At 35.8% G+C, this 24,870-nt stretch overlaps 1 protein-coding gene across 11 annotated transcripts in view; it reads right to left on the bottom strand.

Moving 5' to 3' along the window:
- ANKRD17 (ankyrin repeat domain 17) overlaps positions 1-24,870 on the bottom strand; it is a 162,440-nt gene that overhangs the window by 17,063 nt on the left and 120,507 nt on the right. For all 11 annotated transcript variants that reach the window (XM_043906495.1, XM_043906500.1, XM_043906496.1 and 8 more), the window contains 8 exons: positions 24,705-24,867; positions 21,213-21,308; positions 19,816-19,932; positions 9,733-9,904; positions 7,961-8,408; positions 7,317-7,472; positions 5,073-5,222; positions 2,092-3,728 (listed from right to left, as the gene is read on the bottom strand). In XM_043906495.1, the coding sequence (XP_043762430.1) occupies positions 2,092-3,728; positions 5,073-5,222; positions 7,317-7,472; positions 7,961-8,408; positions 9,733-9,904; positions 19,816-19,932; positions 21,213-21,308; positions 24,705-24,867 (2,939 nt within the window). The remainder of the gene's footprint in view (positions 1-2,091; positions 3,729-5,072; positions 5,223-7,316; positions 7,473-7,960; positions 8,409-9,732; positions 9,905-19,815; positions 19,933-21,212; positions 21,309-24,704; positions 24,868-24,870) is intronic.

Here is a 24,870-nt window from a genome sequence, read left to right as displayed (position 1 = left end):
ATAGCCAGGACATGTAAGCAATCCAAATGTCCATCAACAGAGGAATGGATAAAGAAGATGTGGTACATATGTACAATGGAATATTACTCAGCCATAAAAAAGAATCAAATAATGCCGTTTGTAGTAACATGGATGGACCTAGAATTGTCATACTGAGTGAAGTCAGACAGAGAAAGACAGATATATGATAGAGCTCGTATATGGAATCCAAAAAAGGAGTATAAATAAAAAAAAACTTGTCTACAAAACAAAAATAAAGTCACAGAAATAGCTCTGTACATATGTAGAAAACAAACTTACGGGTACCAGGTGCTAAGGGGAAACTGGGAGATCAGGACTGACATGTACACACTCCTGTGTATAAGATAAGTAAGAAGAAGCTACTGTACAACGCGGGGAGCTCTACCTGCTACTCTAACGGCCCATATGGGGAGACAATCTCTACAAGAGTGGATATATGTACAAATATAACTGATTCATTTTGTTGTACACTTGAAACTAACACAACATTGTAAATCAACTATACTCCAATAAAAAAAGAAGTGTTACCAATGTATTAGCATATGAAGCTTTACAATAAATTATATTGATTCTATTGTTTTAGTACTCAGGAGAAACTGCTTTTGAAAATACACAAAAAATGTTTCAATCAACTCTCAGCAAAGAAATATTTACTGATCATGTTCATTACATTATATTTATGTGCTAATAGGTAAACATAACAATCAGTTCCCATTAGTCCCAGAATGTCATCTCTCTAATAACACACATCTAGTTGGCAACCTTTCTGTAAAGGTGTAAATAATATTTTTAGACATCAGTAGAGCATGGAAATAGAAAAAGAAGATTATTGGTAAATTGTGGAGTATGAATAAAGTCTCTAGTCTAGTTAATTATACTGTTCCAATATTAATTTCTTAGTTTTAATAAATATATCATTTTATGTAAGATGTTTACATTAGGGGAAGTTGGGGGTAATTACAGAAGAAGTCTTCTATAACAAATATTTCAAAGTAAAAAGTTAAAAAAGAAAAAGCAACCACTCAAAACCAGATCTTTAGATCTTCTTTAAATATCAGCACTGCCCAATATAATTTTTTATGTTAACAAATGTGTTCAACAACTGTGCTGTGCAATATTGCAGCTACCAGCTATATCTGCTTATTAAGTAAGTACTTGAAACACGATCAGCCTACAGCCACTGTGGAAAACAGGATGGAGGATCTTTCTAAGAACTGAAAATGGAACTACCACAACAATCCTGCCAATTCCACTTCTGGAAATACATTCAAAAGAAACAAAAATATTAACTTGAAAATATACCTACACTCTCATGTTCATAATAGCATTATTTGTAATAGCTAAGACATGGAAAAAACCCTAAGTATCCATTCATGGATGAATGGAAAAGAAGTTGTGGCACACATACACTTTAAAAAAAAATATGGTTGAATATTCCACTGTTGTGTGTGTGTGGCACATAAACACACACAGTGGGATATTATTCAGCCATATATATATTTAAAAAGGAGGAAATTCTGCCATTTCTGATAAAATGGATGTGCCATGAGCATCAAACTAAGTAAAACAAGTCAGAGAGAGAAAGACAAAGTTTATGTTTTCATTTATATGTAGAATTTAAAACAAACAAACTCGTTGAAAAAGATCAGATTTGCAGATATCAGAGGTGGGGGGTGGTGCAGATTGAAGGCAGAATTGACTGTAAAGCCGAAGTAGAATTTTAAACATATGTGGTATTTTTAATTTGAAATAAAAGCAACCTTTTGATGGCATTACCTTATTAAATTAAAATATAAGAGACTTTGTTTTTTTATTTTGAGAGAGAAAAATATATTTGATGAAGAAATTTAATTATGGTAAATATAAGGTAAAATCCATTGTAGTTTCTAAAAAGATTTAAAAAAATAATAATGCCATACTAAAAACACTCAATACTCACAACAGCATTTGATTTAGTACAACAGTCTGTCCATCTGGCCCAATCAGAGTAAAAGTATTAGAAAATAACCAGAGTTGTTGCATCATCTGTGTAAATGAGCAGGTATAGAATGTCAGAAAATACAAACTTACCTGAGGGACTGGGAGCAGGTCTCTGTAATGGTGGTCTGAAACCTGGAGCTTTAGAAGTATCAGACTGATGTAAAGGATCTGAATTTGGCAAATATGAGGATTTTCCTGATAGCATAGATTCTGGTGTTGACTGAGATGAAACAACAGATCCTCCCCAGAAGGCATGAGCAGAAGTCGGGCTGTTTTCAAACAATGTGCTGAAGGGCCCAAATGGTAAGGGGGCACTGAAATTGGGAGCAATAGGTTTATTTGCTGGATGTACTGAATTTTGACAAGCACTTTGTGTACTTAAGGTCGAAGGTAGCTGGACAGAGGAGGGAACACTGTGAGGTCTTTTAATGTGATTGACACTGAGGACTGCAACAGATGAATTCTGCACTGGAGCTGGATTCTTGTGAGGGGCAGTTGTGCCATGAGAGGGTGGTCTAATAGCAGGGGGTTCCATTTTAGGAGGAGGCTGGGAGCATCCCATTTGTGTCTGAGGCATAGGGTAAGTCACTGGGGCAGTAGAAGGCACCGCCGCTGGAGCAGAACTTGTGGTTGCTAGAGGAGGGACAGTCATTCTGACTTCCGGGGGAGGAACCTGAGACTGCTGAAGAGGTGGTCTTGGCTCCTGAGAAGCAGATCCCGGAGGCTGTTGCTGAGCAGAATGAACTGATGAACTCCCAGAAGAACTGCTGCTGTTTGGAGGTCTACTGTTTGTTGTTTCTACTACTGGTGGACTACCTGCTTCCGGTTCAGAGGAAGATGCCCCTTTATTGGGAGATGCTGTTCCACAATCCAAAGGGCTGTTTCTAGAAACTCCTCCTGGCTGGGCTGGTGGTGATGGGGAAGATGGGGATGATACTGGGTAGTGTTCTTTGGCAGTAGGCATAGGATATGTGGCATTCGTGGGTGCAGTGCTGTTGTTGCTTGCTGTGGTTGTGACTGTTGTGGTGGTGGCATTGGATGTCTTCACAACTGTGACAAAAAGCTGCCTTCTAACTGAAGGTGAACTCGGACTGCCATTTGTAGATGTACCAGGCACCGTTGAAGCTGATGAACTGGTTGTAGTTGTTGGACTTGAAGTTAAAGAACCTGCTGAATTCACCTGAGAACCACTGCTATTCTGATTGCTATGGCGAGGCACCATGTGAGGCTTAGGCGAGTTAGTAGCTCTGGCAGGGCTCAAAGGCCTGACAGGAAAAGGACCCCAAGTGGATTGAGCTGGTGGAAAAGTACCTCCAAAGTGGGTCATGGGCAACCTTGGTGGACGGATCTGCTGGAAAGTCTGAGCAGCAAGCAAAGCATGTGCAAACTGTGGAGGAGGATATGCTAATGGCAGAGAAACTGGAAAACCAGGCCTCACATTATTCACTGGGTTCTTAATGGTTTTGTGAGTAGATGCAGAAGAAATTGCAGGCACAGTAAGCGCTGTGGCAGTTTGAGATGCTGATGACAGAGCTACCGTCGTCATTTTAATCCCCATCAAGGAACTGTTAGCAGCGGTGGTGGTAGGTGCTGACGACCCGATTTTGGAATTTGCTGAGGAGCTTTTCAAACGATTCTTTGGAATGAGTTCATCAATTTCTTTGTCTGGATCCTTGATCAGAGCATTGATCAACTGAGTTGCCTGTCTTGTTGATTCAGTGCCACCCCTACAAGTTGACAAAAAAAAAAAATGAGGTCCAATTTCCCCTTTTTAAGATATATAAGGCCTAAATTCACTTGTGTGTGCCCTGCAAATGTATGCACATATATACAAAGAACAGATAAAAAGTTCAGCAGCAAATTTTCTATTTTTGAGGTATTTTGCAAGCAAAGCGATACACTGTCCAACACACCACTATATTTTTCAAAGGAGAAACAAATTACTTCTTTTCAAAAAACTTAATTTCACTATTGTTTCCTCAGGCTAAGCTATCATTTTCCTACTGTGAAATCCATTCTAGATCTAAAAATCACTGCACTTAAAATCCTACATAATCCATATTGTTACCATTAAGTTAAACTGATTAATATTAAAAGCAGTACAATTAAGCAAGAATAATATCACTGAGTAAGAAAACAGTCCTTTATTTTAAATTCAGGTATGTAAAATGACTATTTACAGAATGTTTACTACTGGCTTCTTTATAAGTAGAGTGATTATTGTAACTATTTTGGACAGATGTCTCAAAATAAGAGAAAAACCCTGATAATGCCAACAATGGTCATAAGGTCAAAACCCAGTCTTCAATGGAATATATGTGACTGACAGGAAAACCTTATGGAAATCCTGAGGTGGAAATTACTCATAAAGGGTTTCTGCTTTCCCTCTTCTCTGGATAAGACAAGTGTGACCATACCTACCCCAGGAGAGGTATAAAAAAGACAGGAGAGGAGGGTAAGTATAAAACAGAGTGAGTTAATTGCCTTTATCCTGTTGAGGCAAGTTATTAAACTATCAGCCCCTCTATTACCAGGAAGGGCACCAGTCTATCACAACCTTATGATTTCTTACAACATCATCTTTATTTTAAGGAATTACAGCACAGAAATACTCAAATATTCAATTCAAAACAAATATCTACTTTAGATTTAAGTCTATTACTGAGCTCATATTCTAAGTATACAATCTGGGAATAATAAATCTCAAATGCTAACTTAAGAGAAAGATGGAAAACTACTAAAATATGTTAGAAATCCAATCCTTCTTAAAAATTCTCAGAATAAGTTTTAAGAATGTCTTATTAAATGTTTATATAAGGAAAAATTATTCAAATTTTTGTCATACACACAAAAAAGAAAAATTATTTTAAAGTCCTTTGAAATACTTCATAAGAACATATAAATTAGAAAAACAAATTGTAAGAGTTATCTTCTCCAACACAAATCAAATTCTCATTTAAAAGTATGCTATTAAATACAAAGTTTCATTGAAAACTCAAATGCTTATCTATAATTTTTAAGCCCTAGTGCAATAAATATAAAGGGAAAAAAAATAAGAGACAGAATTTTGCCTTATAGTTATTATCCGGTCTCCCGTCTTGTCTTTTTGCTTATCAATATCTATGTGTGCACCAGTGAACTCCCGGATAGCATTAATATTACAGCCTCCTCTTCCAATCACTCTGGATATCACAGTTGACGGAACAGATACTTTCTTTGACCTGTTTAATGGTTGGAAAAATAAATTAAGATAAATCATAAATATCAGTGGTTGTAATTAAGACAGTTATACTAAAATATGTTTCTATAAACGCAGAACATTGTTGAATAAGCCTCTTCTACCTAGTCTCATCCTAAATGATACAAGGCAACTAAGAGCCACAGAAAAAAAGAGAGAGTGAGTTGCTCATCTCATTACCAAAAACTGTTTGCTTTTTTTGACTTTTATCCTCCATTACGATCCATAAAGCACATCCATGTAGACATACACTGTGTAAATGCAAATACTAATGGCAAGTAAGACAGACGGGTTCCCACCCACATATACTGACGATGTAGAAACCAAGTGAGAAAATCATAACACGATGTCATAAGTGCTCTAACAGGGCATCATAAAGACACACTGATAGGGGTGTCTAATCTAGCCCAAGGAGTTAAGAAAGGCTTCCTGTGAGTGCCTTTAGGTGTCTGACTTACATTCTTGTTTTTATTACCCAATATATAACTGAAAGGATGATATTAAAAATTTATTGTTTTCCTGCATTCTTCTAGAGGCCTTCAAATGATTATCCACAAATATGGACACTTGCTAAGGTATGTTTAGTTGTGTGAGGAAACAGAAAAGTCTGTTGGAATTCCAAAAAGCAAAACCCACCTAACATAAAATTACTCAGATTCAGGAAAGGTAGATATAAATTTCTTACAAGTCTAAACTAAAGAATACTTCTAAAAGAAAAACAGTATAACTCTCAATGAAAAGAATGAGCCAATTATGCTTTAATGAATAAGTAAATTATTTATTCACAATAGATTATTAAATTAGAATTTTTTTAAACAGTAGTGTTGAAAAACCTTGCTCCCTGCCCTTTTACATATATAACTAAGTCACCTGATAATTCCTTTTCCCTTAAAGAACATAACTCAGGGATCATTATTTTAAATTAGTTAAGAATTTGTTTGTATACTATAATATAAGATGCATGCAGGGACTTCCCTTGGTGGTCTAGTGTTTGGGAATCTGCCTTCCAAAGGAAGGGATGAAAATTTGATCCCTGGTTGGGGAACTAAGATCTCATATGCCCTGGGGCAACTAAGCCCAGGCACCCGAAACTAGAGAGCCTAAGTGCTCCAGAGTCTGTTTGCTATAACAAGTGAAGCCCACAAATCACAAGAGGAGCCCAAGTGCTGCAACTGGAGATGCCCACAACAGCAATGAAGACCCAGGGCAGCCAAAAACAAATAAATAAAACTGCATGCATGTATTGCTTCTCGGCCTTTTGGCTAAGATCAAGTGTAAAACTGCATGCAAAAAATGGAGTTATCTTCTTTTATATGAGAGCATGGCTAATGGAACCTGGTGAATCCCAGTCCATGGGGCTGCAAAGAGTCCGACATGACTGAGAGACTAACAATGAGAATGAACTCTGGTGTTACGATTTTAACTAGTTCAATAGCCGTGTGACAGGGAGATGAAGACAGGATGGAGGTTGAGGGGAAGTCCTGGCCGAAAACAGGAAAAGAAATGTACATTATATTTTTTTTGGATCACATCCTTTCTGGGTAGGTGGTAAGATACCACCTTTCAGTTTCTGGGATACTGTTTTACTTTTTAACACACATTATTTTAAAAATTCCAAGCAAAATACAGTAAAATATTTTAGCTCTAAAACTCTTGAAGTAAAAATATTCTATGATTTGAAGACAAGAATAGTTAAAACCAGTATTTATTCACTCTCCAAATATTTATAAGCATGTGGTAGACACTACCTACTGGGCTTCAAGGTGACAAGGAAGAATAAGACAATCTATCACCTTAAAGAAATTAGTTCACTACCAAAAGCCAGTATCTATGCCGGTGGAGCAGACACACAATGACCTAACATTTTATGTAAAATCTCCCAGTTTTGAAAGTATTAACATATACTTTTTTCCATATAAAATACAGTATAGGTTGTCTCCCTTGGCAGCCCTGGGCCACCAGTTTGTTTGCAGCATTTCGAATAGTTAGGGGAATTTAATCCTAAGGTAGACTATACTTCTCTGTGAAAGAGAGCACATATAAAAAGAATGAGAAAAACAAAGAAATAATCAACTACCTTCTTACAACCTCTTTCCATCCTTCTTCCCTCTTCTGTCCACGCTTGGGACTTGCTACTGTTAATTTCCCATTTGGAGAGGAAAGGGGAGATGGACCAGATTTTGTGCAAGTGGAGAGAGAATTACTGGTCACTTCACTGATGGTCTCTGACAATCTTTAACAAGGAGGAAAAACACACATTAAATATAGAACAGACGAAGAATTTTTTAATGAAAACAGTAAACTAATACATGATTTTATTCTTTATTTTTTGAATAACTATGATGAATAAATGAGAAATTTATTTTTCATTTTCCAATACTGGGCATAATATGAAAGGGCAATTTTAAGAAGATATAATCTAGAGGTCAAATATAGGGGAACTGAAATACAATAACAATCTCTGAAAAACCACAACCGATACTTGTCATGGGTTAAGTTTAAGAATCCAAATGAAGAAATTACATAGTAATTCTTCTTTTTGTTTGTTTTTTCATAGTAATTCTTTAATTTAAAGAATTGTGCCTTCTTTAGAACAAAGACACATACTTACTTTGTCTTTTTCATTTGACCGCTGTTCATCTGACTGCTTTACTAAAAATTTCAACAATAAAGTGTTTCATAACGATACTGTAAATTGTGAAAATAAAAATTGGAACTCACTTTATTGAAGCCTTGCCAGAAACAGATTTTCTCTCCTCCTTGGGAAATGTAACCAGAACTGATGGCTGTTTCTTGCTGGTCACAGTGGTAGTGACCACGGCAGGTGAATGATTGTCACTCTTTCGGCTGCTGTTGCTGTTACTACTTTCATCACTGCAACTGGAAATTCTCATGTTATCACTATCTCCACTCTCGCTGGTACTGCTGCTCTTGGACTCTCCATTCACCTTCTCTGGCTGACTGTATGAGATTGGTAGTGGATCATCAAATATAATTTGAACGTTTTCTGGAGTAATTTTATTTTTCCTGTTTTTCCTCTTTGAACTGGTTGTAGTTATGGTATTATTTCTTTTACCATGGGAACCTGCCAGAGTGGTCCAGGTTGCAGATATACCTATGGTAGTAGTGGTTGTGGCACTTGGAGGCTCTGTCAAGACTTCAGGCTCATCTGTAGAAGCAGTAATACCGAATTAGCAAGTTCTAGTGTTCTTGGCATATATTTAGCTTTAAGCACTTGATAAAGATAAACCGAGAACCTACTTTACTACTACTGTTAGATAAAGTCATCACTCATTCGACCATTCATTAGTAATGAGATGGATATGATTTATCTATTCTCCTCTCTGTTCCTAAGATCTAAACAACATATATACTAGGAAGTTATAAAAAATACTTCAGGGGACCTACCTGATAGTCCAGTGGCTAAGACACTACACTCTCAATGCAGGGGACCCAGGTTTGATTCCTGGTCAGGGAACTAGATCCATCATGCCACAGATAAGATCTTACATACTGCAAGTAAAGACCCTACACGCTGCAACTAAAAAAAGATCCTGTGTCCTGCAACTAAGATCTGGTGCAAATACATAAATAAACATTTTTTAAAAATTTGGAGATATTTTGGGAATGAATATGTACTATATATTACATATTATTCATAATTATTAAATTTCCCAAGTGTAATAATGTTATTGTGATTATGTAAAATAATGTTCTTTTTTGGGAAATATTGCTCAAGTATATAGGGGTAATTCTGTATGATGCGTACAACATATATAAGACTATTTAAAAAAAAAAGGAAAAATATAAACGTGCCACAATGTTATATGAATCTAGGTGACTTGCAGGTATTCATCATACTAACTCTTAAACTTTTCTGTAGCCTGAAATTTTTCAAAATAAAAGACTGGAGGAGAGGGAAATACACACATACACACCATACATATTGGTGGTTTAATGACAATGGTTTTTTCTAACAATATCCTTACCTCAAATGATTTTTAGTTAGAAAGTAATTTAAGCAATTTCCTCATTTAAGAAAAATTTGAACATGGTCTTGACTGTAGATGAAATTATGGAAGTATTGATAATTTTTTTAATGATTTTATGTATTTATTCCAGGTGCAATGTCAGACATCTGCAATTTGTTTTCAGATAGCTTAGGGAAAAAAATATGTATATATACTTAGAGAAAAAGATAAAGCAAATATAGTAAAATGTTTATTTTTAAATTATGTGACGGGTATTCAGGTGTTTGTTTTATCATTCTTTCAACTTGTGTGTAGGTTTGGAATTGTTCACAATAGAAAGTTGGGATGAAGTCAATAAATAAAAAGAGCATATAAATACTTTAGGGTTTAATAACATAAAAGATCTACTGTTATCTTGACTCATTGATATTTAATATTATCTTAAGTTATTTATATTAAATGAAATATAATTTTGAATAGAAAGCATTATATGAAACAAATTAGATGATTTAGAGAAAATACCTTCAACTTTATGCTTTTCTTTTTCTTGAGCAGCTTGAAGTTCAAAGTTTTCTTTATTTTTGGCTTCAATTTCTTCTAGTTTTCTTCTTTGTTCTTCCTTTTTCTTTCGTCTCTTCTCCTTTCTCTTTTCTCGTTTGGCAGCCAAAGCCAGCCTTCGACTTTCTTCCCTTAACTGTTAAAGAATCAATAAAACAGAATTATAACACTGGAATTTTCATTGGAAAAATGCTGTCACATAATGTCATTCATCATAAAGGTACTGGGATACCATAAAATTCAAAGTTATCTTAGTTCAACTCACTGTTTGATCAAAATCATACTTAAATCACTGTAAAGAGAAGATAATATTTTTAAATGTCAAGATCAAATTAATGATAAAAGACGACCTAATTTCAAAATGGATGATTGATAAAGATATATATAACTCCATAGTCACTATGGAAATGTAAATTATAAGAGGTTATCAGACAGCAAAAGTTTGGGAAAATGAATTCTTTCCCACACTGCCATTGGTATAAATATTAAAGTTTTTGGAAAAGTAATTTGAAAGCCTTCTATGAAAATTACAAACTGCTTATCCTAAGAATATATTCTATAAAATGTCTACCACTAGTAGAAAAATATAGGTTTAACACTTTCCACTGTAAGAGTTGATTACTATGGTAGTAAAAGGAAACAGGCAAACTCATGTGGTGAGATCCAGGGTGGGGGTAAATTAACAACAGTATACATTTACAGAACACTGAGCTGTGCTCACATGCTCAGTTATGTTGGACTCTTTGCGACCCCATGGACTGTAGCCCATCAGGCTCCTCTGTCCATGGGATTCTCCAGGCAAGATATACTGGAGTGGGTTGCCATTTTCACCTCCAGAGAATCTTCTTGACCCAGAGATGAAACCCACCTCTCTTGCATCCCCTGCACTGGCAGGCAAATTCTTTACTACTGGTGCCACCTGGGAAGCTATCTATATTTTATGAGCATTTTAAATATATGTCAAAACAATGATACTCAGTTTATGGAAAATGTCACAATAGCCTAATTAATGAAACCAGTGCTTAGAGACAAGCTTATAAGCCAAATCAGACTTAAGTTTCTTGAGAAAAAGTCTGATTTCATTTTTTCAGTCTCAAACCTTTGTTAGTCACTCCTCCTCCCTTTTGAAATAATCCCTGTTCAGGGTGACTGAAAGGTTTTGCCACCTTGAAAGGCAATGCACCATAATTACATTCTCTTGGGTAAGAGATAAGACTTTTGTTTTTGGAAAGATAAATAATTAAGGAGAATCTATAGAAAATCAGATACTTTCTCAAGCAGATGGATTTCAGGAAAGAATAAAAAATGGAAACTGGAGATACAGAATTTGTTTGCATAGTATCTGCCTCCTAGAAACTTTTGCTGATCTTCCAGAAGTACCCAACTTTCCTCTCAGTTCAGTCGCTCAGTTGTCTCTGACTCTTTGCGACTCCATGGACTGCAGCACGCCAGGCTTCCCTGTCCATCACCAACTCCCAGAGCCTGCTGAAACTCATGTCCATTGAGTCAGTGATGCCATCCAACCATCTCATCCTCTGATGTCATCTTCTCCTCCTGCCTTCAATCTTTCCCAGCATCAGGGTCACTTCTTTGCATCAGGTGGCCAAAGTATTGGAGCTACAGCTTCAGCATCAGTTCTTCCAATGAATATTCAGGACTGATCTCCTTTAGGATTGACTGGTTGGATCTCCGTGCAGTCCAAGGGACTCTCAAGTATTCTCCAACATCACAGTTCAGAAGCATCAATTCTTCGGCGCTCAGCATTCTTTATAGTACAACTCTCACAACCATACATGAATATTGGAAAAACAATAGCTTTGACTAGACGGACCTTTGGTGGCAAAGTAATGTCTCTGCTTTTTAATATGCTGTCTAGGTGGGCCATAGCTTTTCTTCCAAGGAGCAAGCGAATTTCAATCTCATGGCTGCAGTCACCATCTGCGGTGATTTTGGAGCCCAAGAAAATAAAGTCTGTCACTGCTTCTGTTGTTTCCCCATCTATTTGTCATGAAGTGATGTGACTGGATGCCATGACCTTAGTTTTTTGAATCTTGAGTTTTAAGCCAGCTTTTCCACTCTCCTCTTTCACTTTCAAGAGGCTCTTTAGTTCTTCTTCACTTTCTGCCATAAGGGTGGTATCATCTGCTTATCTGGGGTTATTGATATTTCTCCTGGGAATCTTGATTCCAGCTTGTGCTTCATCCACCCCAGCATTTTACACGATATACTTTGCATATAAATTAAATAAGCAGGGTGACAATATACAGTCTTGATGTACTCCTTTCCCATTCTGGAACCAGTCTGTTGTTCCATGTCTGGTCCTAACTGTTGCTTCTTGACCTGCACACAGATTTCTCAGGAGGCAGGTACCGTGTTCTGGTATTCCCATCTCTTTCAGAATTTTCCAGAGTTTGTTGTGAGCTACACAGTCAAGAGCTTTAGCATAATTAATACTGCAGAAGTAGATGTTTTTCTGGAATTCTCTTGCTTTTTCTATGATCCAACAGATGTTTGCAAATTGATCTTTGGTTCCTTTGCCTTTTCTAAATCCAGCTTGAACATCTGGAAGTTCACCGTTCACGTACTGTTGAAGCCTGGCTTGGAGAAATTGAGCATTACTATACTAGAGTGTGAGATGACTGCAATTGTGTGGTAGTTTGAACATTCTTTGGCATGTTTATGTAGGCCGGTTTGATTGAGAATAGTAGAAAATCACTTTCAGATGGCGTATCAGTGGTCTTGATTACCTAAGGTCCCACAGGGCATTTTAAAGACTTTTATCTTTTACTCTGAAACAACACTGTAGTTGTTCTTGTTGTTCAGTTGCTCAGTCATGCCTGACTCTTTGTGACCAGATGGACTGAAGCACACCAGGCTTCCCTGTCCCTGGGAATGTTGCTAACTTAAGTCCATTGAGTTGATAACGGTATCCAACCATCTCATCCTCTGTGGCCTCTGACTCTTCTGCCCTCAATCTTTCCCAGCATCAAGCTATTTTTCCAAAGAGTTGGTTCTATGAATCAGGTGGCCAAAGTATTGGGCATTTTGAGCATTACCTTGCTAGCATGTGAGATGAGCACAATTGTGTGGTAGTTTCAACATTCTTTGGCATTGCCCTTCTTTAGGATAGAAAGTGAAATCCTTTTCCAGTCCCGTGGCTACTGGTGAGTTTTCCAAATTTGCTGGCATGATTGCAGAACTTTAATAGTATCATCGTTTAGCATTCGAAACAGCTCAGCTGAAATTCCATTACCTCCACTAGCTTTGTTTGTAGTAATGCTTCGTAAGGCCAACTTGAGTTGACACTACAGGATGTCTGGCTTTAGGTGAGTGACCACACCATTGTGGTTATCTGGGTCATTAAGATCTTTTTTGTACAGTTCATCTGTATATTCTTGCCACCTCTGTTTCTTTGCATTATTCACTTAAGAAGGCTTTCTTTCTTGTCTCTCCTTGCTATTCTTCAGAACTCTGTATTCAGTTGGATATATCTTTTACTTTTGCCTTTCGCTTCTCTTAAAAAAAAAAAAATATATATATATATATATATATGTATACACACACACACATATATACACACAAATATATACATATATATATATGTATATATTATTATATATATAGGCTCCACTGGGTCTTAGCTGTGGCATTTGGGCTCTAGTTCCCTAACCAGGAATCAAACCCATGCCTCCTGCATTGGGAGCTCAGAGTCTTAAGACAATGGGCCACCAGGGAAGTCTCTCACTTCTCTTTTCTCAGCTATTTGTAAGGCCTCCTCAGACAACAATTCTGCCTTGTTGCATTGCTTTTTCTTGGGGATGGTTTTTGTCACCATCTCCTGTACAATGTTACAAACCTACATCCATAGTTCTTCAGGCCCTCTAACAGATCTAATCACTCGAATCTATTTGTCACGTCCACTGTATAATCATAAGGGACTTGATATAGGTTATACCTGAATGGCCTAGTGGTTTTCCCTACTTTCTTCAATTTAAGTCTGAATTTGGCAAAAAGGAGTTCATGATCTGAGCCACACTCAGCTCTGAATCTTGTTTTCACTGACTGTATAGAGTTTTTCCAACTTTGGCTGCAAAGAATATAACCAGTCTGATTTTGGTATTGACCATCTGGTGATGTCCATGTGGACAGTCGTCTCTTGTGTTTCTGGAAAAGGATGTTTGCTATGGCCAGTGTGTTCTCTTGGCAAAACTCTGTTAGTCTTTGCCCTACTTCATTTTGTACTCCACGGCCAAATTTGCCTTTTACTCCAGGTATCTCTTGACTTCCTACTTTTACCTTCCAGTTTCCTATGATAAAAAGGACATCTTTTTTGTGGTGTTAGTTCTGGAAGGTCTTGTAGGTCTTCAAAGAACCAGTCAACTTCAGCTTCTTCGGCATTAGTGGTTAGGGCATAGACTTAGATTACTATGATGTTGAATGGTTTGCCTTGGAAATGAACTGAGACCCTTCTGTCGTTTTTGAGATTGCATCCAAGTACTACATCACAGATTCTTGTTGACTATGACGGCAACTCCTTTTCTTCTAAGGCATTCTTGCCACAGTAGTAGATATAATGGTCATCTCAGTTAAATTCACCCATTCCCAGTCATATTTAGTTCACTGATTCACTCTTGCCATCTCCTGTTAGACTACATCCTATTTACCTTGATTAATGAACCTAACATTCTATGTTCCTATACAATACTGCTCTTTACAACATCGGACTAACCACCAGACACATCCCACAGGGCATTTTAAAAACTTCTTTTACTCTGAGTGAAATGGTACTGTAGGGTTTTGGGGAAAAGAGTGATCTGGTCTCAGTGATACAAGATGATCATTTTAAGTGTTAAACAGAGAACAGACTGCAGAGCAGTGATGGAATCAGAGAGATTAGTTAAATGACTACTGTGGAAATAAAGGTAAGAGATGATATTAGTGACTTTAACCAGAGTGAGAAGTGATGAATAGTGACTAGGATTTCAGAGAGAGATCCAAGGCAAAGGTCCCTCGATTTTGCAACACAGTGGAGAAAAATCAAAGATCATATCAAGATTTTTAGTCTGAGCAGTTATAGAGTTGTGGGTTTGGAGTAGGCAAAGATCAGGAGTTCATATACGGACATTAAGTATGAGATGTTTAATTAGGTTTCCACAAGGACATGTTGATGTCCTATATCCAGCTAGCTAGCTGGATATAGGAGACTGGAGTGTAGGGAAGAGGTCTGGGCTAAAGCTATAGATTTCGGATCAGCTATTATATAAAGATAAGAAGCAGGATGAGATGATCAATGGATAAAGAAGATCCTGTAAAAAGCTAAATGGCTTACCAACTAAGAGAAGAGAAGAGGAGGAACTAGAGACACAGAAGGAATACTCAGAAAGATTGAGAAAAACCAACAGTGTGTAATGTAATGGAGGCCAAGTAAAGAGAGTATATCACATGTTACTAGGTTTAGTAAGATAAGGATAGAGAAGTAATCATTGGCTTTAGCTACATGAGAGTCCCTGGAGACCATAAAAACATAGTTTTGGTAGAGCTGAGGGAGTGACAACCTAGCAGGAGTAGATTCAAGAAAAAAGGAATTGGAAATTACCAAAGTAGACAAGGAGTTCTGCTGCAAATGGGAGCAAAGAAATGGGCTTGCAGCCAAAGAAACAGGGGCAGGGGAGAGGTACTGGAGAAATCAAAAGCTTTCTTAAGACTGGATAAAGACATTTGCATGACGATGAGGATGATTAAGGAAAGAGAGCAAAATGATAGAGAAGAAAAGAGAACTGCTACAACAATGTTTTTGAGTAAGCCATAGCAGACAGAAAATATGATCTAGCTCACAAATGGAGGGATTGGTTACAACAAGTTTATCCAGTAACTGGTAGGAAGTATATGGGTATAGGGGTTGGTGGGTTGGGAAGACAGGGTCAGGGGAAGTCTCTGGCAGTTTTCTTCTGGTGCTTCAGTTTTCTCACTGATTGGAGTAGGATGCAAGATCATCAACTGAGGTTGAAAAAGAGGATATACTAGATGTCACAGGATAAAGGAGAAAGAAAGTATGGTCTAGATGAGTGGCAGAATAAACTAGGGAAATACATAGTATGACTCCTGGGCAGCATTAAAGGGTTCACTGTCACACATTTAAATTAAAATTAGTCATCAAGACTGATGCTTTTTTTTCCCCTCTTAGAAACTTACAGTTACTAGGCCTGAGGTAAGAATAAGGAGAAAGAAGAGTCAGGCCAGTGATGGGTTTCATTATAAATGGATCTGACTATTTACTGGTAGACAGAATATTTTCAGGATTGTTGGAGGCAGCTTCACTCTAGAGGGAGTAAAGCTGCAAAGAGGCGGTAATCAGAGAATGAAATGTATAAAACTGCGATTGTGAGGTGGGCGTATGAATCGGTTCAGCAGCGGCAAAAGAAAAAACAAACAAAAAAGAAAACATCCATTAGAAATATTTTTAAAATATACCCTACATAATTCCCTAAAAGATTAATGAAAGTTTACAAAGGGGAGAAATAAGAAGTGATAAAGTACAGGGGTAAAAACATTAAAAATGTTACCAATAACATCCACCATGGATTTTAACAGCCCAAAACATAACCTAGTTGTTAATGTCCTAAGAGATCAAGTATTCCAAAGTCAGACCAGTATTCCAAAGTATTCCAAAGTCAGACCAGAGGAACTACTCCAGAGCATGAACTCTTGCACACAGTAAATAGTCAGTGAATTAAATGTTTGCTGCATAAGGATAAGGGAATCTGAGAAATAAAACAAGCAGTATTGAGTAGCAATCTTCACAAACCTATTAACCAACATTTTCAAATTAGAAAGGTTGATCAAAGTAATAAATTATCCACGTAGAACATCCACAAGCAATAAGTTATCCATGTAGAACATCCAAGTTAAACTAGATAAGACCAACTTCAATGACGTTTCTAAATCAGAAATGGTGGAGCCAGAATGTACCAAGTCTCAAATGGCAAAAAGGTGTATTTTTCCAGATGTAAATCCTAAGTAAAAAATAGTGAACCAAACCCTAACACATCTCAATCTGATAATTTACCAAATACACTAGAAAGAAGCTGCAGTTCAAGAGCCTCCTCCATAATCTAAAATTCTATCTATATACCAACCTTATTCAAAACTGTTTATAAAGTATCAATGCATGTGGAATAATTTACATCTAATTAATTTATGATTAAGAATTAATATTACGGGGAGAGATGCAATGACATTGAAAGAAGTTCCTTTTGAATTGCTTTAAATTTGAGGCTCTGAAAGCATTAACATCAAGGTTAAGAAAGGCTGGCAAGAATTCAAGGAAATAACACTTAGGTATTGCTGACGGTATTACGGAAATATTTTGGAAGCATTAAATTTAAAATATATTGACTCATGTGAAGAAAGAAGCTTATTCCATAAAAATAAAAGTGCCAAAATGTAACAAAGTATGTATAATAATGTTTATTACAACATTATGTGTAATGACAATACTGGAAACTTACTATGTAGTATATTATGCAGTTATAAATCACTATCAACTGACAATATTTTCCAGTTATTGAGAGAAAAGCAAGTATTAGAGTATTATGTTCACATGATTCTTTGTTTTATTTTTAAAGTATACTACCTTCACATACATGGATATTTATGTGCTCAACAAATGTTTACTAACATGCCAGGCATCATTTTGTGGTCCATACACTCTAGTGGTAGAGAGAGACAATCAAGTAAAATGCAGTATTTAGAATATTAGAACATGAAAATAAAGAAGGGAAGAAGAGTAGAAGGATGTGAAAGGGAGACTTAAACATGAGGCAACTTTGCAGAGTTCACAGTTTACACTGCACATACTGTAGCAAAGAAAAACCCATTCACGTTGATTAAGAAGAGACATGCACAACTGCACATATGCCTAAACGCTGTTTGACTTTGTAATCCACAGGCTTGCAGTGTAGTCCTAAATGTATTTCACGTAATGTATAAACAACAAAGGGATGAAACAAAAATTTTATTTAAAAACAGACATACATGTCTCAGCTAAAAAAAGGATGCTTTCTACAACTGTGTTTTTGTTTAGTTGCTAAGTCGTGTCCCGCTCCTTTGTGACCCCAAGGACTGTAGCCTTCTAGGCTCCTCTATCCATTGGATTTCCCAGGCAAGAATACTAGAGTGGCTTGCCATTTCCTTCTCCAGGGGATCTTCCTGACCCATGGATCAAATTTGTGTCCTTTGCATTGGCAGGAGGGTTCTTTACCACTGAGCCACCAAGGAAGCCCTTCTAAGATTTATAACAATGCAAAAAGAAATAATATCATTAAATCATACTTAGAGATTCTAACATTTAAAAATGAGAGAGTAATGCAAAAACAGGATATTGTAATACTGTAAGGAGGAAGCACTAAAACACAGGCTGACTTCAATTAAGGGGAGCAAGGAAACAAGGGAATTTAGAATAAAAAAGATTTAAATCCTATCCTAGATTAGGTAAGCTACTTCACATCCCATAGATTTAGTTTCTCCATCTGTAATATGAGGGTAATAATACTTTTATAGAGAAGACTGAAATAATTTATATTCTCTCATATAATTTGACCCTACATATTGCCTGGTATTTTAAACATTAAATAAATACTAGATGCAACTGGTCATATTTCACTAGCTGGTTATGCCTTGGTCATGTATGTCTTCCAAGTGCATTTGATATTTCTGATAAATTTGTTTGCAACAAATTACAAGGTCCAGGATCAATGTAGTCAGATTTGGATGAGGATTAAGAAAACATTAGTTGAGATAACTGAGCATTATAGAGGCTAGCCTCTCTTAACTTCCAGACAGGTAAAGTCATCATTACGGTGATTATAACAATCTGTTCTTAGGATATTATACTACTATAATAGTGTATTACAATATCCTGTAACAATCACTATAACAATCGTTACAGTGATTATAACAATGTGTTCATAGTCAATTAAAACCTCAAAGTGGCCAAGAAAAAGCTAATTTTTATTTGATCAGAACATAAAATAGAAAATTTTTTAAATTAAAAACCTTAATATTAAATATATTTTTCAGAAAATAGAGTACTTTCACATTGACTTTAGAAAAAAATGTTTAAAATAATTTTATTTTCTTCATGCGAGATGAAATATGCAACTTAACATATTAAGTATAAACAAAAAGAATGCACCTGACTCTAATGAAAAATATTCTAATATACAACTAACTTGTGAACAACATGGGCTTCAACATGGCCCATTTCATGTGAACTCCTTAAAATAAGTAAGTACTGCAATACTACACAAATTGCAGTTGGTTGAAATCCATGGACTTAAAAAAAAAAAAAAAAAAAAGAAAGAAATCCATGGACTTGAAACTGCAGATATGTAGGGCCCAACTCTAAAGTTACACATGGATTTTCAACTGCATGGGGGAGTGGTCAGTGCTCCAGCCCCACTATCACTACATATTTTAAACTGCGTGTTAAACTTTATAGCATTTTTAACCTTTTTAAAAAAGATAAAACGTAGCAGAATATATATTCTATAATATTTAATACCAACCAATTCATTTCCTGCTATGATTACTATTCCTATAATATTACATTCTAGAGGACAGTTAGTGATAGAACAGAGAGTAAAGCACCTGCTATGGGACTGTCCAAACTATACAATGTTTGGAGTATTTTACTCCCTGCAGGAATAATGGGGATGATGCTGTAGTATGCCTGAAAGAGATTTGGATGGGGGTTAACAGAACATTTGTTGAGATAACTGAGCCCTAGAGGCTAGGCTCTCTCAATTCCAGATCAATGCAATACCTTGTTTTTAACTAGAAAGAAAACTATTTTAATGATATAACAATATCTAAAATACTCATAATTCTACCAGTTGAGCCAAGCTTGGAGAGAAAACCATTACATAATTTAAAACAAAAGCAAAACAAAGCAAAAAACCACAGATTACAAATCAGGAGGAAGAAAAGCAGAAAGGAAAAAGTAGATAATATTTTTCATACGTAAAGGTTATCATATGGAAAGGTTACCTTTTCCAAGTCTAGCTCCTCTAATAGAATGCTGGCATTTTTGTTTGCTTCAGCAGCCTGTCTATCTTTGGCTTGTACTATTGATTCCATACAAAGGTGACACTTCTTCAGCATCTCCTAAAACAAAAAAATTAAGATGTTTCTAACCTCAAAATAATTAACATTTAGAGAGATTCCTGAAAACATGAAAATGGTAAATAAGGTACTCGAATGAACATAAGCAATAAAGATCAATAGTAGGGCAAAAAGGGTGCAAATAAAAACATAATTTAAATGGCATATTTTTAAAAATACATAAGCAAAGAGCCTCTACTGTTCTTCAAAATAATATCCATTTACTGGTTTTAAAATTATTTAGTCCTATAATTTTAAATATGAGAAATCATACTGCAAATAGAGCTGCAATAATCTGGTAGGTGGTTAACAGGCTAAAGGAAAAGGGCAATGTCAACAAAAGAAAATGGGTTTAAAAATTTTTTAAATACTTATTTGGCAAGAACTGTTCTCAAACACTTAGTTTCTGTAACTTCTTATGCTAGAATCATTCATAAAAAACAATATTTATAGACTTTTCTCTGATTTCATTTTCAGAACACACTTTTTGACAGGAAAGGGATATTTCCATACTAAGATAAAGTCTTATTTTCAATCTCTGTCCCCCCACATAGAGACCAATGATATCTAGGAATACTAATTCTCATGAAAAAAATCTAGAGGCAGGCAAGACAGTGGATTAGCTATGTTAAATCAAAAATTAATGAGAAAAGTTGCTGTCATGTAATAACTGAGAAAATGAAAGACATTTTTACATTTTTCAGAGGCATGTCTTCGGATTTCATTCCAATATTTTGATTTCAATTAGAATTCTAAAGGGATTTATTTTATGTTCTCTACTTTTGCTGCAAAAAATCCTAGCAAATTCATTCTTAACCTGACAGTCTGATTTTTATATTATGTTGAACATATTAAGAGTTTTCTTGACCATAAGTAAAAGTACTATGCTAATTTTTATTTAAGAATAAAAAAAATTCACGGACTTGTTCCTCTCAGAAGAGTTATCAGTCTGGATAGATTATATCACTAAAGAATAGTAACAATAATTTGCCTTAGGTTGTTTATTATCAACATTAAAATTAAATTAGCTTAAGTACTATCTAAAAAGCTAAAGTAATTCTATCATAGAAAATGTTTTATTACTTCAAAGGTAAGTAAATAATCCGAAGAGTTTCTTAAATAGCATACTTCATACCCAAATACTACATAAATGAAAATAGTTATATGCCACACATTATTGCTCAAACTAAGGCTTATTTTCTTAATGTGGAATGTACAAATATATAAAAGCCAAATGGGATCCCAAGTTCATAGAGTGGGGATGAATTTAATCAGTGTATTACCTTATCAGTGATCGTTGCTATGTATCTCATACATTCAGAGTCTGATGGAAACTGATTGACTTCTTTGACTAAGTAGCGCACCACTTTCACATGACCCTAAAAAACAAATATCAATGTCAGACTGAAAACAAACTCTATCAGAATTCAGTAAATCTAGTCTGTCTGAACAATAATTTCATTGACATTAGTGCCACAAAATAAAGAGTTAAGTTGGCTAGTATTGGCATTTCAAATAAAAAAGTGGAGTAGGAAATGGCAACCCACTCCTGTATTCTTGCCTAGAAAATTCCATGGACAGAGGAGCCAGGCGGGCTACATACAGTCCATGGGGTCGCAAAGGGTAGGACATGACTGAGCAACTGAGCACACAAACAGAAAAAGAGACAGGCTTCGGTTTTAATGAATTAGATAAATCTACACTGTTCATTTTCATTCCAACTCCTGAAAAGATACAGAGTAATTTGAGCTAAAATTCTAGTCAGTCAGTGTTAGTCTAAACCATTCTGAATTTTAAAAAAGATAACCAAAAGTCAGTATGAAGAAATACATATGTGTGAAAGAAAAACTTCACCATCCCCCCTGCCCCAGCTAACTCATTAGAACTTAGCATCCTATTTCAATTTTAAACATCAAAAGAGTAGAAATAACAATTTTGTTCTTTTTTTCAGATAAAAACTGAGTGGACAGTACTGTACTAGGTAATGCAAAGGAAATAAGACATACTTGGCAAAGGAAATAAGATACACTTGCCTAAAGCTTGAATGATGGTTATATTATTTACTGTTGATAATATTCACTATGTTAAAAATCTTTAGACCCTATTCAAGAGACTCTCTTACTTTCTCTAATCTATACTATTACTGACACAACACCTCTAAACAGACAGATAAACATATGTTTATAGTCAGTACATTTCTTCTGTTGCCTTTATTTTTTTCCTTCTCATCTACATCTTTTAAAATTACCCATATCTTTTAACCAAACAGACATTTCTCCAAAGAAGACATACAGATGGCTAATAAACACATGAAAAGATGCTCAACATTACTCACTATTTGAGAAATGCAAATCAAAACTACAAAGAGGTATCATCTCACACAGGTCAGAATGGCCACCATCAAAAAGTCTACAAACAATAAATGCTGGAGAGGGTGTGGAGAAAAAGGAACCCTCTTACACTGTTGGTGGAAATGCAAACTGGTACAGCCACCATGGAGAACAGTGTGGAGATTCCTTAAAAAACTGGAAATAGAACTGCCATATGACCCAGCAATTCCACTGCTGAGCATACACACCGAGGAAACCAGACTTGAAAGAGACACATGTACCCCAGTGTTCACTGCAGCACTGTTTACAATAGCTAAGACATGGAAGCAACATAGATGTCCATTGGCAGACGAAGTATAAGGAAGTTGTGGTAACATACAGAATGGAATATTACTCAGCTATAAAAAAGAATACATTTGAGTCAGTTCTAATGAGGTGGATGAAACTGGAGCCTATTATACACAGTGAAGCAAGCCAGAAAGAGAAACACCAATACAGTATATTAATGCATATAATGGGATTTAGAAAGACAGTAACGACTACCCTATATGCAAGACAGCAAAAGAGACACAGATATAAAGAACAAACTTTTAGACTATGTGGGAGAAAGCAAGGGTGGGATGATTTGAGAGAATAGCACTGAAACATGTATATTACCATATGTAAAATAGATGACTAGTCAAGTTCAATGCATGAAGCTGGGCACTCAAAGCCGGTACTCTAAGACAACACAGAAGGATGGGGTGGGGAGGCAGGTGGGAGAGGGATTCAGGAGGGAGAGGGATTCAGGATGGGGGGACATGTGCACCCATGTCTGATTCATGTTGATGTATGGCAAAAACCACCACAATACTGTAAAGTAATTATCCTCCAATTAAAATTAATTAATTAATTTAAAAAAACTACCTGTATCTTTTAATGAATACCTTAAATGGCATTCGCACCTTTGCTTGATGCCTCACTAACACTTCTACAGTATTTAAAAATATTTATATGGGACAATTCAGTTACCTAATTTTGTGTGTGGATCTCTGATTATTACACTTTGTACAAAATGCAACACTTGGAATCTGTACAACTGTACACAGTAGGTAGTAAGAAAATAAGTAATGAAATGAATAACGAAAGCATATAAAAGATAAGTGCCCTTCTTAAGGAGCTAAGTCTATTTGCAAACGAGGTATATGCATGTTATATGTTAAGGTAATAACAATATGTATGTCAAAATAAATGATAAAGGTAATAGGCAAATTGTAGAATTTCTATAATCTTTAAGAGATAAGGTATTTCAATGTGAGCTCAAATGGAATGGGAAGACTTTCTGTAGATGGGGAGATTTACACTGCACCCAAGAAATGGGTAATTTTAGAAAATTAAGGAAGGACATGGGCATTCCTGAGATGAGAACAAAGGTGATATGAGAGACAGTGACAGAAAACAGACCAAGCAAGTAGAATATCACATGAGGGACTCAGTGGGAGATGAGCTCAAAGGGCACTCGACTGGTCTCTGAGTAACAAAGATTCGATTTCAGAGGATTACAGAGACTGGTGAAACAGGAAGTTTCTTGAAGAGGATACTAACAGAGTGAAATGGTTAGGAAGATAAACTTGATATGCTAGCTTGCTTGAAGAGGGAGCTAGTCACTGAGAATAAGTATGATTAGCGAGGAAAAAAAATTCAGTGGGAAGGTAGCCTGGAACACCCAGGGAAGAGATGGTATAAAGAACAAGAGAAATTAAAAAGAAAAAAAAAGGAAAAGATGATTTTTTTAAAAACAACTTTTCAATACAACAAAATAATTTGGAATCTGTAAGAGATTTTACCTATGGAACGAGAAAACTCAAAACTATAATCCCTGGAATAATAAACTGGCTTTCCAAATAACAAATCAGACCTGCATTTAGGAGATCAACCAAATCATTAAATCAAGTAACTTATATACAGTTCTATGCTATGCACTACAGAAAGTTTCAATTTCACAAAATTTATTTCTACTTTTCTGAAGGTTTCAAATATTGGCAGCTGAATTTTCATTTTTCTCCCTAGAAATTAACGTGAATAATTAAAATCAATTTAAGTTAAATTTTTCTCTGTGTGCTAATACAAGAAAACAGTCATCCATAAATAAGTAATTAATTACTTAGCTGGATTCATATTTTGCAAAAGAGTAAGACTGCAACTAGATTTTGAAAATTCTACATAGAACAATTTTTAAAAGTTTACTTAGCTTTGACATCCAATATAGATACTATTGATAGCTTTTCTGGGATACCAATTATCTAATTTTCAATGTTACTGTCAGAGTGATTATTTGCTTATTATCTTACTTTTTTTTACCTTTGCTGTTAGCTCCTAAAATGAGGGTCTTTAGTGATAATTAAATTATGAACTTCCTAGTCTAAGTGAAAAACATCCAAGTGGATGAGAAGGAAAGACCTCTACCTTTCTAAATGCCGCCATAAGAGGAGTTATCTTGCGGTTGTCGGCTGCATCCACATCTGCACCTGCTTGCACCAGTAACTGAACCACGTCAAGGTGTCCGCCATTTGCTGCCAGCCACAATGGAGTGTTCCCCTTCTTGTTACGTACATCAATATGAGCTCCCCTA

This window comes from Cervus elaphus, chromosome 6 (assembly GCF_910594005.1).
Source record: "Cervus elaphus chromosome 6, mCerEla1.1, whole genome shotgun sequence".
Classification (NCBI taxonomy): domain Eukaryota; kingdom Metazoa; phylum Chordata; class Mammalia; order Artiodactyla; family Cervidae; genus Cervus; species Cervus elaphus.
This window is presented reverse-complemented; position numbering and strand designations above follow the sequence as displayed.